The sequence below is a fragment of the Copadichromis virginalis genome, linkage group LG20, assembly GCF_057382275.1.
Source record: "Copadichromis virginalis isolate Kocher_CV1m ecotype Utaka linkage group LG20, C_Virginalis_male_GT1.1, whole genome shotgun sequence".
NCBI classification, from domain to species: Eukaryota; Metazoa; Chordata; class Actinopteri; order Cichliformes; family Cichlidae; genus Copadichromis; species Copadichromis virginalis.
Window position 1 is genome coordinate 33,052,564 of NC_140637.1, and position 17,806 is coordinate 33,070,369.

General features: G+C 41.7%; 2 protein-coding genes across 2 annotated transcripts; both read left to right on the forward strand.

Moving 5' to 3' along the window:
* Positions 1-289: 289 nt before the first annotated feature.
* Positions 290-4,387, forward strand: LOC146685227 (putative C-type lectin domain family 20 member A). The gene is made up of 5 exons (XM_085443617.1): positions 290-535; positions 932-1,139; positions 1,296-1,637; positions 1,877-1,971; positions 3,043-4,387. Exons 1-5 carry the CDS (start codon positions 329-331, stop codon positions 3,163-3,165), a joined length of 975 nt encoding a protein of 324 aa, XP_085299743.1. The 5' UTR covers positions 290-328; the 3' UTR covers positions 3,166-4,387.
* A 3,029-nt stretch (positions 4,388-7,416) lies between these two features.
* LOC146685228 (lymphocyte antigen 75-like) lies at positions 7,417-11,155 on the forward strand. Its single transcript, XM_085442994.1, has 5 exons — positions 7,417-7,596; positions 7,823-8,042; positions 8,154-8,492; positions 9,462-9,562; positions 11,018-11,155. Exons 1-5 carry the CDS (start codon positions 7,528-7,530, stop codon positions 11,153-11,155), a joined length of 867 nt encoding a protein of 288 aa, XP_085299120.1. The 5' UTR covers positions 7,417-7,527.
* The last annotated feature ends 6,651 nt before the right edge of the window (positions 11,156-17,806 follow it).

The window sequence follows — 17,806 nt, forward strand, 5'->3', positions numbered from 1 at the left end:
ACAAGCAAATATTCTCCTTTTAATAACTTTGCATGATGTAAACATTAACGTGTTCATGTATAACCTCCTGAGTTACTTCATTATCTGAGTGTGTGCAGTGACAGATACGAGCAGAACAAACAAGGATGGAGAAACTTGTTCTGTTCATCGCCGCTGCATCAGGCAAGTGTTTTAAGGTGTTTTTATATTTGCTGTAATGAAAACAGAATGATAGCTTGAATAGAAAGCTACAGTATGTCAGTGGCAGTAATACTGGATATGCTTGTACTGCTGGAATAAGTTCAGACTTCACTGAAATGTCAAGTTACTTTTTTAAAAGTGATCATGCATGTCTGTCACTGCAGGGCTGTGGGCCGTGTGCTTAAATCCTGAACGTCAGTACCATTTTGTTTATGAGCAGAAGAACTGGACTGAAGCACTGAGTCACTGCAGACTGTATTACACAGACCTGGCCACCATAGAAAACATGGAGGATGTGAAGACCCTGAATGACATGGTGGACTTGAACAAATTTGATAAATCTGCCGACAGCTATGTAAGTTCACTCTCTCTGTTTAACTGCAACATATTTGTAACACTGGCAGGTCAAATACTTGTACACACTCACGTATTTAATTTTTCTCTGCAATATTCCCCTGTTCCTGTTTTTTTTCTTATTGTACGTTTATGTGATCTGCTAAAACTGGGGCCCACAGTCACTTGACCTTAACTGAAATGCCTTGCTATTGTTATTCCCCAGCCTTTGCAGTAGTATCGTTTTTTATAATATGTAATGAAATACCCATGAATGACAGGGTTTATCTATAAACTTTCAAACTAACAAACTTTGTCTTTAAAAACCTTGTTTATAAATATTTCTCCTATATTTAAAAAGATGATGTACCACTAATCAGAAAAGTCAGGGATGTCACTCGTTACTCGTTGCTTACAGCGAGCCTGGATCGGGTTGTACAATGACGTGAGCAGCTGGAGGTGGTCGAGGTCGGACAGAAGTGATGAGGCTGAGTTCAGAAACTGGAAGCCTGGACAACCGGACAATAAAGGGGGACACGAACTTTGTGCAGAGACTTTTGTCAGTGGAGAATGGAATGATAAACCCTGTGACAAAACCCTCAGTGCAATCTGCTCTGATGTCAGAGGTGAGGATCTCAATCTGTGCACGACCATCAAACAAATCATGCACACTTCATTCTTGATTTAAAGACTTTTTGGGTCTATTTGTCTCAGTGGTAGCTAACGTGAAGATGTATCCCTCATGTTTGTGCACTTCACACTTCACTTTGGTCCATTTTCAGGGCAAAATGAGACATTTGTGTTCATCAACAAAACGATGACATGGGCTCAGGCTCAGAGCTACTGCAGGGCTCATCACACAGACCTGGCCAGTGCGAGAAACGTGTCAGAGAATCGGAGGGTAAAGGAGTTGGTGCCTGCTGAAGATCGATCTGCCTGGATCGGCCTTTTCAGAGATTCCTGGAAGTGGACGGATGGAAGGACCTCCACATTTAGATACTGGAAAACAAAAGAACCAAATAACCAATACTGGAGAGAGAACTGTGTGGCAGCATACTTTAAACATTCTGGAAACTGGGAGGACTGGAACTGTGACTGGAAGAAGCCATTTGTCTGCTACAGTGGTAAGCCATGATTCAGACAGCCTTCAGCTACATCTACACACGGCTGCATGCATGCAGTGCATTTAGCTTAAAATAAAACAGAAGTAATTTATATAAAAGTTGGACTTTAAAACGAATAATGCATCAAATTCTGTGGAGTCAGGCAGCACATCCAGTGGGTGTTTGTTGTAAATGCACAGAAAGCAGCTTTCAGTGAACCTCACTGGCTAACTGTGAACCTTACTTTTCTCTTTAAAAAGATCCTGTTTACAAGCAAGCGGTGAGAATCAGGCTGGAGAAAAACGCTCATCTGGATCTGAATCGTGCTGCTGTGATGGACGACATGCTGAAGCTGGTAATTTTTAAAGGCAACAAGAGTTCCAGTTTACATACAAGTCAGAACTTCTCAACAAAAAACAGATTTTAAATCAATCGACGTGTGATTGAAGCACAGACGTACAGATTTATTTCAGGGGGTTCAACAAAAGTACTGAGCTGTTTAACTATTAGTCATTTTCAACTTAGATAGCCAGATTTCCAAGGCTCAAAGGTAACTGGACGATCCAACGTACTGTGATATGGATTTTTTAAAGGTTGATGAAAATCTTTTGCAGTCACAGATTTCCTGAAGTCTGGAATACGTGGACATCATTAAATGCTGTCTTTCCTCCTTTGTGTTGCTCAGCGTTTCACTGCAGCCGTGTTTCATTCCTGCTTGTTTGTGGGTTTCTCTGCCTTCACTTTGGTCTTGAGAAACTCTTGGGTTGCTTTTGCAGTTTGCTTTGGCCCATCATCCCTCTGTCCCATCAGTTCTGCAGGTTCTGAACCTGAGCTGAGAGTCCACTTCATGATTCCTCCTGCTACTTCTCTCAGCAGCCACATCATCATAAACTGGTGGCGGCCACACATGATGTGATATTCTTCAGATTGTAAGCGGTGTCTTTCATTCGCTGGGACACATTATTCTTGGTCTCATCTGTCCAAAGACTGTTTGCAGAACTCTGGAGGTTCAGATGTTGTGTTTTTTCTGTCTTTTCTTTGGCTTGACCCCCCTGGTGTGTAACAAGACCAGTATGTTTGCCACATCAGATTGTAAATATTAACAGAAATTATTTTGTTCCCATTGTTGGTTTAAAATGGAGCACTGTAACAAAAAATAATTTCCCCCAGGGATCAATAAAGTATTCTGATTCTGATTCTGATTCTGATTAAAAAGAAGACACCGGTCTGGTATGTGCGTCCTCTCCTCTCTCCCTAAGGCTTTGTAAAAGGCCCAGCAACTGTAATTATTGTAGTGGCCTAAACAGTAATTATATTGGCAAATATGATAATGTTATAGGACATAGTTTTCTTGTAAAAGAACAAAATTGCAGTCAAGAATTGACTCTATTACAGTTTTATGGCTTACATTTTCTGTGTGTCTCAGGTTAAACAGCAGCTCCAGGCCCACGGGGTTAGAGGGGACATCACCCTGAGCTGGATGAAGCAGTCAGATGGAAACGTTTTTCACAGCGACACAAAGAAAACAAAGAAGATAAAAAACCCTTAAGCAAAGATAAAAGCTTTGAGTGTTGCATTATTTATCTGAAAAGATTTGTTTCGTGTCCATTCTTCATGTTTTTGTTGTTTTCCAATCAGCGTCACTGCGTCAGCTAATTAAGCAACACGTCTGTAGTGCATAAGTAAAGGGAGACCGATCGTTTTTCTAACTTAAGTTCATCTTCAGAAGCAAACTCCAAGGTGTTTTAGACACCCACACTGCATTTCTGACATCCCCAATGACTTAAATAAGTTCCTTTACTTCTTAGATAATAAAGACATGTCATGGTTGTGGGTCTGTGTCCCAGCATTTAGTGTTTTTGAATGATTAATAGTCTTTTATTTCATTCTTATTCATAGTTTCTAGTTTCTTGGTTCCTGTCTCTGTGCCTGTCTCATGTTCCCAGTTTTGCTTCCCCCCCAGTCTCATTGTGATTTCTCCCAGCTGTGCTCTCCCCCCGTGTCTCGTTCCCTTGCTATCTCTCGGTGTGTTTAAGCCCTTTGTCTGCACATCTCCTGTTGCATTTCTCATGTTCCAGCTTTCCTTGTGTCACAATACGGCTGTGTGCAGGCAAGAGAAGGACCCAAACGCAAACTCAAAAAACAGCTTTATTGCTGGTGTGGAAGGGAAACAAAGAACAAAACTAAACTGGGAAAACTAATAATAAATCGTGCTTGGAAACACAGGGAGAATAACGGGGATAGCGAGGGGGAATGAGCCACAGGAGGAGGTAAACTTAACAGACTGGGGAGACAGAACATAGGGACCTGAAACATGGGACAGAAAGGCACGGCAGACACAACATGAACATAACGACGCCACAGGGGAAGAGTAAAACAGAACACAACACAGGACCTCTTTCAAAATAAAATAGGAAACATAATGAAACGCAGACATGAAACACATGAAGGACAAGGGAGACTTAACAGGGGTTGAAAACACAAGGGGAAACTAATAAACAAATGAAGTTAGATAACCTAATGAACTTAAACATAAACCATAAACATCAAAAGACCCAGGATCGTGACACCTTGTTCCATGTCTCAGGTCTTTAGTTTCTTTGTGCTTGTTTTTAGGTTTCTTCCAGTTTAGGTTTTGCTAGTTTCGTCATTGTCACCCTTTGCTTTTGTCTGTATTTTGCTTTGCTGTAATAAAGGCTCACGTTCAGTTTAAGTCTGTCACTAGTGTCTTTGGCTGAGGATTTGTCCCTTTTATCTTTTGATTCTTTTACTGATCTTAACTGTTTCAACTATTGTGGAGTTTTGTGCTGTTTTCATTTGATTTTGTTTACCTGCTATCCTCATCTGTTTTCATTATTTTTTGCCTCTTTAGTCATTTTTTTCATTAAATCCTTGTGTGGATCCCGTGAAATGTGATAAATATTACTTTCAGTTTCTTTGTATCCATCAGCTTCATGATGGGATGAGGATCGATTCTGAAAGTTGGCTTGCTGGACTGACCTGGTAACATTGAGTAACTGTACGTGTGACAGCAGCATAACCTGTGCTGATAAATAAAAGGAAAACAAAGAATGGGAGAAAATTTTTTGATGAATTTTGATTGTTGTCACAAAAAAGTGTATGAAACAAGTCCTTTCCTTTAAAGCAGGAGGATGTGTCGCTCCTCCTGTGTCGCTGTTCTAGTTCTCCTCTGATGTGTAATCTATAATATAGCACGCACCCTGCTCCACACAGCGGGTGTCAACCCTTGTTTATTTGACCTTGTGCAGAGTGTGTCTGTCAGGTTTGTCCCTCACCAAAGCAGACAGGCTAGGAAAAGGTGGAAATGTGGAGGTGTCTGGGGAAAGTTGCAGAGAGGTGTGAGTGTTTCCTCCATACAGCCTTGGCATGGGAAGTTTTCATCTCATCACAGGCCACAGATGTCTTTACCTGGCCTCACACTGCTGGAGATAATCCTTCCATAGCCGCTCACCACACCTGGGCACTGGATGGTTGGATGATGCTGGATCGAGACTTACAAACATCCAACAACTGGAATATGCTGGATATTAATTTTCAGCCTACTCTATGGCAAAGGTGGTTTTGGTCAAACCTTTTGGTTTTTGGGGTTAATTTTCCCAAGAGCCCAGAATTATGACCTATAACTGTAACGTCTCCTCTTACTAGTATCAGTTAAAAAAAAGATTAAATTGATGCCTTAATTACATCAACAGCCACTTTAGTTCATTTATGCAGCTGAAGGAGAGAATTACTTACAGTAATATAAAATTTGCCATATGTGAAAACAAGAACAAAATTCAAACATTGATCTTTCAGCTGCTGGCAGTCTGACGCTGCTCTCTCCTGTTTCTCTTAAATGACACTGAATGTGCAGCTTTGTGATGGAGCTGGCAGCAGGTATCCACATACAGACATCGCTGCCTTATGATCACTCCTTACACATTTCCTTTATGTTCATTCAGGAAACTTCATCACATCCCAACAGCATCAGTAAAGCTCCACGGTTACATCATCCAGCCAACAGCGTCTCCTGTATCAGTTATATGACACGAAATAACCTCACAAGCAAATATTCTCCTTTTAATAACTTTGCATGATGTAAACATTAACGTGTTCATGTATAACCTCCTGAGTTATTTTATTATCTGAGTGTGTGCAGTGACAGATACGAGCAGAACAAACAAGGATGGAGAAACTTGTTCTGGTCATCGCCGCTGCATTGGAGCTGGCCACCATAGAAAACATGGAGGATGTGAAGACCCTGACATGGTGGACTTGAGCAAATCTGATAACAGACAGCGATGTGAATTCACTCTCTCTGTTTAACTGAAACATATTTTTGACACTGGCTGTTCAAATGCTCGTACACGTCACGTCTTCATTGGACACATGGAGTAATCACTGACAGGACAGGCTCATGAGAGTATGATCAAAGTTTCACCTGCTGGCTGCGATCCTGGACTGGACTGTATGATGATGTAAACAGCTGTAGGTTTACAGCTGTTTATGAAAATAGTGAGGCTGAGTTCAGAAATTGGAAAGGTGGAAAACCAGACAGCAGAAGAAGAACATTGTGCACAGATGACATCTTATGGGTTGTGCCAATAAAGTCCTGGTGTTCTCCTCACCGGCTTAGCCTCACACACAATTTAAGATTAAAGTAAACGTGTGAGCACCGGTGCTGCATCTTTTTATTTACATAGTAAAATGGTAAATGGCCTGTATTTATATAGCGCTTTACTAGTCCCTAAGGACCCCAAAGCGCTTTACATATCCAGTCATCCACACATTCACACACACATTCACACACTGGTGATGGCAGCTACATTGTAGCCACAGCCACCCTGGGGCGCACTGACAGAGGCGAGGCTGCCGGACACTGGCGCCACCGGGCCCAGTGGCGCCAGTGGTAGTAACACATAGTAACACAGGAGGAGGCCCCGGGGCAGACCCAGGACACGCTGGAGAGATTATATCTCTCGGCTGGCCTGGGAACGCCTTGGTGTTGACACGGCCTTGGATAAAGCGGATGAAGATGGATGGATGGATGGATGGATAGTAACACGTCCTCCAGGCCATCCATTCCCAAACTCAAGAATGCTTTACAACAAGCAGAAAGTCCCCTGGAGCCTAACCAGTGTTAAGTCTTCACTCTAATCAAGACCCAAGAGAAAGTGATGTTTTCATGAAGATCTTATTCTAGAACATGAACAGCACAGGCTGTTGGGTATAAATTCTCAATGCTACACAGTCATGCTAAGCCCAGTTTGTGACCCAGCTGCCACTGGGACATAAGCTTGAAGTCACGTGTAAAAAAGACGACCCATATAAAACTAGAACATGCAACATATACTCTGGTTACTATTGAAACTCCCCCCCCCCCCCCCCTCTCTCCATTTAAATAACGACTGAGGCAATGAGTTCATTTACCCCTTTATGACATGCAAATCTGATCCAAATTATTTCCTCCTTATTACTTTGCAGCTCCATGTTTACTGTCATACGTGAAACAGGCAACAGACGAGGATGGAAAAGTTTCTTCTGTTCATCAAAGCGGTTTCAGGCAAGTATTTTAATCTATTTTTCTTAATATTAGTTAACAATAAATAAATAGCTTTATTATTTTTTTCATCTGGTGACTTTCACAACTATAAATAATATTTTAACTACACACCATTCTTTAATCGCTGTACAGATTAAATAATCAACACGACCGAGCAGACTGAAATGGATGAGAGACTAGTTTTGCTTGTTTTTCACCATGTAATTAATATTCACATCTGTGTCAGGGCTGTGGGCCGTTTCCTCAAGTGCTCAGCGTCAGTACCATTTTGTTTATGAGCTGAAGAACTGGACTGAAGCACAGCAGCACTGCAGACAGTATTACACAGACCTGGCTGCAATAGAAAGCATGGAAGATGTGAAGACTCTGAACAACATGGCAGACTTGGAAAAAATGAAATACTCAGAATACAGCAATGTAAATATCTCCTTAACATCGTTTTTAATAATTATATAAGATGCAGATGATGCTCAAAGTATCCACATGAAATTTGTAATGTGAAAATCAGAAAAAATACTTTTTGTTCGTGCATTTTAAATCTTTTAAGTCCTTAGAGCTAAAATTTACTTTGTATTATTGGGCCAACGGTTGAGTTCATGTTCTTTATGTCACACCTTTGCCCAATGAAACACATGAAACACAGCGAGCCTGGATCGGCTTGTACAACGACGTGAACAGCTGGAGGTGGTCGATGGACGACACGGGTTTCTACAAAGATGGAGAACCTGAGCTCAGAAATTGGTCACCTGAGGAACCGAATAACTATAAAGGCACTGAATGTTGTGCAGAGATGTTTGACAGCGGATTATGGAATGACAGAGACTGTGATGCCGTCCGTAATGCAGTCTGCATTTACATCGCAGGTGAGGACTTTAAATAATACAGAACCATTCAAACATACAGGGTTTTTCTGTGATTTCTTTCCTGACTCTGCTTCTATTTGCCTTCATGTTTATTGTTTCTATCTCTTTCAGAGTCAGATGTGACATTTGTCTTCATCAAAAACATGATGACATGGACGGACGCCCAGAGCTTCTGCAGAGCTAATTACACCGACCTGGCCAGTGTGAGAAACATGTCAGAGAACCAGAAGATAAAGGAGCTGATACCCAAAGGGAAAAAAGCCTGGATCGGCCTTTTCAGAGACTCCTGGAAGTGGATAGATGGATCCAGCTCCTCGTTTAGATACTGGGATACAAAAGAACCAAACAACAATTTTCACAAGGAGATGTGTGTGGCAGCATACTTTGAAAATGAAGGAAAATGGGCAGATTGGAACTGTGATTATAAGAGAGCATTTGTTTGCTACAGAGGTAAGCTAGCCTATGCTATCCCGTCAGTATTGTCATTTAGCTCGACTTTGCAGAGACAGGGCAGCGCTGTTGTGCCTCTGTTTGTGCAAAAATGACAAACCTGTACAGTAACTGTTCTGGAGGCTGCATTGAAAAATGTAACAAAATACCAGGAAGTGAAACCTTTAAAGTGTGCATGAATCTATCTATCTATCTATCTATCTATCTATCTATCTATCTATCAAACACTGACACAGATTCAACTGTCGCTCAGCTGCATAAAGTTAAAACCATGTCTAGCACCATCTTCTGTCAGTACGTAACGTGACATCACAGGGTTGGCTGTTTGGTTGCAGTCAGTAGATTTGCATTAGTTTAGTTTAGCTAACTAAAAATCAAGAAACACAGTTATGTTTGTGGTGTGATGTGCATGTAGTAACCTGTGCTGTTGTAAACTGGCTCCAAGGCTCTCCTCCACACAGTCCTCATTCATAAAGTGCTTTGCAAACCCGAACATTGCAGCTAACAGCTGGATCTCCAGTTTCAGTGCAGCTAGCCAAACGACAAAAAAACCCACTGACTGCTTATGAAACAGAGTGAAAGTGGGCAGTTTATCCTCGGTTCTTTACATAAAACTAATTTGGACAAGCAAAAGACTTTTCCTGTTACTATTAGTTAGCTAATATAAACTAATGTAAGACTTTTAGCAGCGACCAGCTAACCTGGTAATGTCAGGTCCTGTGCTGACAGAAAAGGGCATTAAACATGTTTTAAAAGCTTTAACTACTTATTTCTAAAACCCAGCTTCACAGTGTTACATCTATGTCATCTTTGGGGAGCAGGGCTCCATGATGTAAATTAGGCTTTGTGCATGTAGAGTTTCATGCCCACTTTTGTACAGTTTGGAGATGATAGCACCTTTCAGTGAAAAAACAGCAGCGTGTGCTCTCTCTTCGGCTAACCCTAACCATTATTTTCTTTCATTTACAGAAGTACGTGCTCGCAGCAAGCATGTAGTGAGACTGGGACTGGTGAAAAACTCCAGTGTGGACCTGAGTGACCCTGCTGTGATGGAAGACGTGCTGAAACAGGCAGATCATTTAGATTTTTACTTTGTGTTTCCTTTTCATCTTTTTCAGCACTCTGTTGGGTTTTGAATTTTGGAAACAAAACTACAACTACACATGTGGTGTAGACACCCAACTGAAAAATGTCCAAAACCAGTTTTATGATCGACAAAGTGAAAAACTTTGAAAAACCAGCTCAAACATACAAGTAACCAGTAAATATTCTTGAAGGAAATTTCCATCCCGGGTTTCCTCCGTGGCGTGAGCGATAAGCAGAGTTTTGTCCTTTCCTTATAAGACTCCTAATTATTCAAAGTAACACTCAGGTATGCCGTTCAGCAGGTTAGTTACAGCGCCGGGAGCAGTTAGGAGAACAAAGTGACACAGACTGTTCAGATTGCTCTCCCACAATCAACTCAAAGGTTTATTCAGTATACAACAGCTTATATAGAGGAAAAAGGTTCGTGTGTCAGCAGGTTCTCAGTTCAAACCGGTACAGACCAAATAAGGAAGCGTCTTCCTGCCTTCTGAGCAAAGAAGTATCCTTTGTGTAGTTTATCTCTTCAGCTACAATTTATGATCATCCCAGCAAAATACACTCCTAGACATAGAATACAGAGTTCTTTCATTAGTGAATTCTGAAACAAACCACCTGGCCTTTAACGAGCTCTTTTCTAAAGGATAAGGAAGGGAGGATGGGAGTAAGGAAGTGGTCTCGTCTCTGTGGTATTTTCGACCTTGGGGTACCAGCCTGTGATTCTTACACATCAATTCTTGGGTCACAGAGAAAGAGAAAAACAACTAGTAAATGGGCCTTATTGAGTAACAGTTTTCACTACAAAACAATATCCTGTAAATGCTACCATGGTATCAAAATATCACAACAATTCTATTGGAAAAAAAAACAAGGATAACACAACACATTTCACATGGACATTTGTTGCATGCACTCTTTATTTAAACAACTGCAAACTTCCACCAGCACTTAGTTTTTAACCAAAAGCTATAACTACTGTCATTTTTAATCTATTTATCTTTGTGTTTAATGTCCTGAGAAGTTTGGCAGAGGTTCAGGGTGGGAAGGACAATAGTCTGCGTGGGCGGGTAGAGCGCATTGAGTGGTGGTAATAACCCTGTGGAGGGCTTTCCTCCCTGCTCCTGGCACACAGATGCAGTATGCCATGGATATCTATTGCTCCACTGGTGCCACCTACAGGAGTTTTCCACCTCTAGAGTAGCCGCCACAAACTGTGTGGGGTGTGTGCTGAACACAGTGCATGCCTCAAATCGCCCTCCAGTGAAGTGATTTATGTGCCTGTGATGTCACTGCCCACAAAAAGACAGCAGTATATTCAGTGTAAATTATATTTAAATTCTAATTAATATGATCCCTTCAAATCAGCTGAGTAAAATATGCAGGATATAGCTGGAGACGTTTTTCTGAGTGACATTCAGGCAAACATGTTTTTTGTGTTGCAGCTTAAACAGAAGCTGAAGGACCAGAGAGTCGATGGAGACATCAGCCTGAGCTGGAGGACGCAGTCAGGTGGGGAGGTTTTCTACAAGGATGAGAAGCAAACAAAGAAGGAAGCTCGAAAAGTCAAGAGTAGCCTGTGAAGAGTTTTCATTCTTTGTTCTTTTCAAAATTATTAGGATTTTTTTACCGTCTAATGTTTGTGACTATATCAGTTTAAAAGGTGTCAGAGTTGATGCTACATGAAGTTAAACATCAAACATTTTAAGTGGAACAGCTGTTTTTAGCTACTCGTTTGTGATGTGAAGCCCAGACCGATGATTTTACAAACAGAAAAAAGAAAGATTTTATTTCAGAGTTTCTCATTTCGGGTATTAGTCGTGTTTTTGACTTTGGAAAACGTATTTAATATTTTCAAGTTTGAGATTCTGTTTCGAGCTGGAAAGTTAGTTCTATTCATCTGGACGTCACACTTTCGGAGCCTGAAGAAGTGTCCTGGATGAGCGGGGAAGCGGTTCTCTCACTCCAAACACTGCGTCCAAATGCATGTTTGCATTACGATCGTTTCTATTTAGTTGTTTTCATTGTTATTAATCTTAATTTTTGTGTTTATTGTATTTTCATCCAGTTTTCATGATACTGAGTCTCTGGTTCTTTTTACAATATGTTGATGAGTTCAGTGCTTGTAACATCTTGTGTTCACACATTTGATTTTATCTGTAGTGCTCGTTGTAATTTTTATCTTCCCCGTGTCTCTGATTGTGTCTCTCTGTTCTCTGCGTTTCACTGTTGATGCTGGTGTTGTCGTATACAGTGGTGTGAAACTCTGTTCACCATTTCCTCATTTTTTTGCACATTTTGCTTCAGATCATCAAACAAATTTAAATATTAGATAAAGATAAAGTAAAAATAAATGCAGTTTCTGGTGTTTATTATTAAGGGGGGAAAACTCACAACACAGAAGACATGAGCATTAAAAGGCGTTCGGAGGGGGTGTGTTCCATGTTCAATCGAGATAAAGTGTCCCTTCACTCGGTTAGGCAAAAGCCAACACTTTTCGGTCCACTCGGGTGGCCTTGAATGAGAGGGGAGAGAGTCACAATACAGTTTTGTTATCTAAAGGAGAATTTTGTTGTTCCCTTCACCTTTTGCCTTGAGCATCCAGCTGGCGCTGGGGGGCCCGCATGAGATGAAGATGGTAGTTGTTTTGGTTAGTGCAAAGAAACTGCTTCCAATTTTACAGTTGGTCTAATTTCCGTCACTGTTCACCAGGTCTCTCAATTCCCGTTGTTCTTCTCCAAGATCTTATCCATATTGTGTTCAACAAACTCAGTCTTGAGTACACACAGCCGTGACATCATCAATGGGGCGATTGTGACTCAAGAGTTGGGAGTTCGCCTTGTAATCGGACGGTTGCCGGTTCAAGCCCCGGCTTGGACAGTCTCGGTCGTTGTGTCCTTGGGCAAGACACTTCACCCGTTGCCTACTGGTGGTGGTCAGAGGGCCCGGTGGCGCCAGTGTCCGGCAGCCTCGCCTCTGTCAGTGCGCCCCAGGGTGGCTGTGGCTGCAATGTAGCTGCCATCACCAGTGTGTGAATGGGTGGATGACTGGATGTAGTGTAAAGTGCTTTGGGATCCTTAGGGACTAAGTAAAGCGCTATACAAATACAGGCCATTTACCATTTACCAATCATGTCGGGCAGCCTTGTGGGGTTTTGAACATCTGTAGCTGCTTCTTGTTCTTTGATAAGCCAGGTCCGATCCAGCTCCAATCAGCCAAAACTCTGTTACCGTAGTTCCGAATTGGTAGATGTCATTCAGTGTCCTCCACCGAGAGTGTCGCCAGACACACAATGCAACGGACCATCAAGTATCCGACAGCAAACATCTCCACAGGACAATAAGGCTCTCCCAAGCCCAGGAGGGTGTCCGTTTCGTTAAGGGACCCGTTGATCAAATCCATAATTCTTCTTCAGGTTTTTAGAGAACAAGTCTGGGAGACTCTCTTAGGGTTAGAGAATAAGCGAGACTATACAAAGGACATGAGAAGCCAATCAGGAAAGATAAGGGAGAGGGAGAAAGTGCGATCGCCTCCGTCAAGAGCCAAGAGTTGAAATCAACTACTTTGTTGTCTGGGTCAACTTTGCTAGCGAGAGACAGAGAGAGGCGTTGAAAGGCTGCTGCAACGAAACGTATTGTTTCAGAGGAAAACACGAACACAGCGTACAGTCGAGTCTTAACAGCTTACTTACAACTGGGCTCGTCAGGCTCTCTTCTTGGCTGCAGTGGTTATTATTATATTTACATGCTTCCAGCTCCCGTTTCTGCTCCGTGACAGCTCGTAATTTTCCTTTCTCTCCCTCCTCGCTCACAGACACATCACGGGTATGACAGTCCATTCTCCCTGCAGCACGGACTACACTGCCCATCAGGCTGCATGCTTTAGGGCTATGCCGTAACACTCTGCCTGTTGCCTTCATGTTAAATAATTTTTTAATAATTTTTTAAAATATTTCTTCACGTCATCATGCGGGCTGCAAGTAGAGGTGACATGGGCGGCGTAGAAACCAAAAATAGAGAGGTCAAAGACTAACAATTTGCATATTAATAATCAAGAAACTAACCTCATGACTCATTGTTCCTTCAGTGGGCTGGTTTCAGTCATTGTTCAAATGTACTGTTTATAAGATTGGGGAAACCTGCAGTCAACTGAGACTGAAGACGTCACCTGGATGAGTGACGAAACAGCAATAGAGATGAGAATAGAAGGGAAAAATGGAAATTGGATAAATAATGTGGTGATAAAAAAATACATTCAAAATAACTTTTTAGTTAAATGAATAAATAAATAAACTGTAATAAAATATTAAAATAATAATGAAATAAAATAATAATAAAATATAGCGTTAGAATCTGTGAGAGAATCTGAAAGTTGGGCAGCCAGTGGGCACCTCAGGGTTGCCATTCAGTGGATTCAAACCCCCAACCTTCCTCTACTTACTCAGGTATCCCTGCCCCTCGTCGTGAGTGGGATTGGGAATTTTAACTGAGTTGATGCTTTTCACACTTACATCCATCACCTTGAGGAACTCTGGTGACAGTGTTTACAACACAAATTACTGGTTTCGCCATCATCAGTTGAAACTGAAATGCAGTTAGAAACAGGAAGATACAGTTCGTTCTAAGATAAATTACAGTTTTAGCAGAAACACTCGCTAACTTCACTTAATAAACACAAAGAATGAAAAGACTATAACCCAAAGATGGCCCAAGACGTGATAATGAGTCAGATTCCCTTTTCTTAGTTATTAAATAGTGAATATATATTATATGTTAGCTAGGACATTTTTCCATTACTTAAATGAGCTATTCAGGTGTTCAGCGGTAGCCTTAACAGTGTTATCTTCTAGTTACTTCCTGTTTTACTCTGAAGTTAAATTTTCTTTCATTGTGTTTCATGTTTTACATCAATTCAGTTTTATTCATGTAGCGCAAAACTTAAAGCACTTGTCGATAGTTATTTCACAAGTGCCTCATTACTCTCCACTTTCTCATCACTAATGAGCTTCCTGTGACTGTGAGAATCAGAATCAGAATCAGAATCGTGTTTATTGGCCAAGTATATGTGCAGACACATACAAGGAATTTGGTTCCAGTAGATGGTGGCTCTCAAGCAAATCACACACACACACACACACACACACACACACACACACACACACATACACACACGTGTCTATATATACATTACACATGCATACACATACATAGACAAAGCTGTGTAAACCAACTATAAATAACTAATCTAAACTTATATACATAAAATACAGAAATGAATGAGGTGGAATGAATACTACAGAATGTGCATAAGGTGCAGTTGCAGTCTGGCAGTGGGAGCAGTGTGACAGGTCAACTGTTAAGAAGGGAGATGGCGAGGGGAAAGAAACTGTTCCTATGTCGGGGGGTCCTGGTCTGCAGGCTTCTGTACCGTCTGCCAGAGGGCAGCAGATCAAAAAGTCTGTGTCCATATTTCTTTGTAAGCCAAAAGAGCACTTTCGTTTACATGTATTCAGAGGAATTGTGTTTCTACAATAAATAAAAGCATGCTAATTATTGGTGCTAAATGCATGCTGTGAGTCACATCATGATCATTAGGCAATGCGGGCTGGTTACGAGCCGGGAACGAACTCACAAAGGACACGGTTATTAGCTGCTAGCTAACTGGGCGAGGGTGTCATGGGTCTGTAGCTCTGGCCACCGTTTTAGAGACATGTTTCGTTTTAAAGTAAGTTACAGGGCTTTTCCTGCCTTTCTGGAGGGCTTATATTTCACTAAAAACTATCTAATATGTATGTCCAAATGATTATGGATTATTCTATTTTAAAGAAAATACATTGAGAAACAGATTACATTGATATTTCAAACATAACAAAATGTTGATTTACAGCAGCAACATTATTGTATCTCTAACATCTGATGACCCAGGGTCCACGAGCATTTTTGGACTTGTTTATATGTTGCTGGGGTGTATCATGGTTATGTGTTGTGCTTGTGTCCCCGGTTTCCCTCTCACACACCTGCTGCTGATCAGCTGATCATCACTACTTAGTAGTGTAGCTGAGCTCTCCTCCACGCTGGATCGTTGAGAGACACTCCCTGTCCAGCTAGCAAGTTCAGTGAGTGTAAGCCTGCCACATTTTGAGTGTTCTTACGTCTGCCTCTGTTCCTCAGGAGTGTGGAAACGAGAAGGCAGCAGGCTCATTAACTTATTTTCCCCAAAAGGATATTATCAAATATTATCCATCATGTATATCCAAATACTTAAGAGTATATCTATGTTCTCAGTCATCCAGCTCATCGTAGTCTAAAGAGCTTGGAAAGAAAAGCATCTGGACTTCTTTAAGTTGCTTGAAGATGTTTCGCCTACCATCTGAGATCTCTTCTCCTGTGAAGCTGTGCTGCTGGAATAGATGCAGTCTGCTTTTTATCATCGTCCTGCTCAAACATGAAGGCCTTCCTGAGAAACATGTCTACATGGAGCTGTTGGAGATGTTTCTCCTTTCAGCACTCACTGAAATTTCCAAATCTCCAAATGTTGGTTCTGGTCACCTGGACGTAGCGTTTTGTGGGAGAAACGTTTCGTCATCATCCAGGTGACTTCTTCAGTCTCAGCTGACTGCAGGTTTCCCCAAATCTTATAAACAGTACATTTGCATAATGACTGAAACCAGCCCACTGAGGAACAATGGGCTGGGAGAACAGTTGCTTGATCATTAATATGCAAATTGTCATGACCATTGATCAATGGCCATGAGTCCCATTCACAGAGAGTTGGGGAATGGCTGCAATCACAGCATTGTAAGATGGTGACAGATGGACCCTTAGGCCCCCTCCTCGATTCAGAGATGGTCTTTCCCTTTTTACGTAAATGGCCTCCTTGACTCTGCCCTCAAACCAGCGTTCCTCCCTGTCCAGGATGTTACATCCTCATCCTTGAAAGAGTGTCCACTGGCCTGTAGGTGTGAATAGACTGCAGAGTCCTGGCTTGACGAGGTGGCTCTTCAGTGTTGTACCATCCTCTAAGCCAGAGGTTGTTTGGTTTCCCCGATACATCCTGGCACTTAACAGCTCACACTCTGTTACTCTGTTTGTGTCGGGGGACCTGATCTTTGGGGTGGACCCATTTTTGACGAAACATGTTTTGGGGTTTAAAAGCCACAGAGACACAGTGTCTTCTCAACTGTTTGAATACTCCTGACACATATGGGATCATTACGGGTTTCTGCTTAGGCAGCGGTTGTCCTTCTCTCCTGGATCGGCTGGAGCTTTCTTTAGGTTCCTTCCAGCTTTGACAAAAGTCCAGCTGGGATAACCACATTTACTCAGGGCCTTCTTAAAGTGAAGTTCTTCTGCTTCCCTGGCCGCAGTGTCTGTGGGGATGGTGTTCGCTCTGTGCTGTAGCGTCCTGACGACGCCCAGTTTGTGCTCCAGTGGATGATGACAATGTACTGTTTATAAGGTTGGGGAAACCTGCAGTTAGCTTAGACTGAAGAAGCCACTTGGAGGGGTGAAGAAAACGCTACGTCCAGATAAACAGAATCATCTTTTTGGATGGCCTGAAAAGAGGTAAACCTCATCGCATTGACTTTGGTTGCTAGGAGATTTCCTGTGGTTTCTGGCCACATACTGGTCAGCTGTGTTGGGAGAAATAAAAGTGCTGTGTTGTATTCTGGACTAGTAGATAAAATGGAGAATCGTATGGGTAGATGCTACAGTTTGTGCTGTGTACTCTGTATGTCTGTGATACTCGCTGTCACGTGTCAGAATGTGAAACATATCTGGCTACAAGAAGATGGTTCGCAGAAACTTACAGGTCCACCAGGCTGTTGTGTCAGATTGATGTTAGATCATCATAACCAAATTGTTATGGTGTTCATTCAGAACTAGACTGAAGCTAACTCCTGCAAAGAGTCTTGGTGGGGTTATTTTGGTCTGCACCCAAACATCTGCACAAAGGAACTGTCCAAAGGAGAAAACTGGGTTTGATTTAACTGTACTAAACAGTGCAGGTTAGGAAAACATCATTGTTTTACTAGCTGTTTAAACAGATTTAACAACCAAAACAATTGGATGGATTAAACACTCAAAGTTACTTCAGCAGATTTTGGTGTCCTTTTTTTCTAAAAGTATGTAAACTCAGTTTTTCCTTTTGGTTTTGTTTTGTTTTTTGAACTCTAAACAGAACCCAGGAAGCTTTCATTACTGGATTTCTGGATGTTAAGTTTGCAACATGCG

Bases quoted from the DNA above. Each gene is read 5' to 3' on its own strand.
- LOC146685228 (XM_085442994.1), top strand. From the start codon at position 7,528: ATGGAAGATGTGAAGACTCTGAACAACATGGCAGACTTGGAAAAAATG. The intron at 8,043-8,153 runs GTGAGGACTTTA...TATCTCTTTCAG, and splicing joins AGTCTGCATTTACATCGCAG to AGTCAGATGTGACATTTGTC. The intron at 9,563-11,017 runs GCAGATCATTTA...TTTGTGTTGCAG, and splicing joins TGGAAGACGTGCTGAAACAG to CTTAAACAGAAGCTGAAGGA.
- LOC146685227 (XM_085443617.1), top strand. From the start codon at position 329: ATGTCTGTCACTGCAGGGCTGTGGGCCGTGTGCTTAAATCCTGAACGT. The intron at 536-931 runs GTAAGTTCACTC...CGTTGCTTACAG, and splicing joins ATAAATCTGCCGACAGCTAT to CGAGCCTGGATCGGGTTGTA. The intron at 1,638-1,876 runs GTAAGCCATGAT...CTCTTTAAAAAG, and splicing joins GCCATTTGTCTGCTACAGTG to ATCCTGTTTACAAGCAAGCG.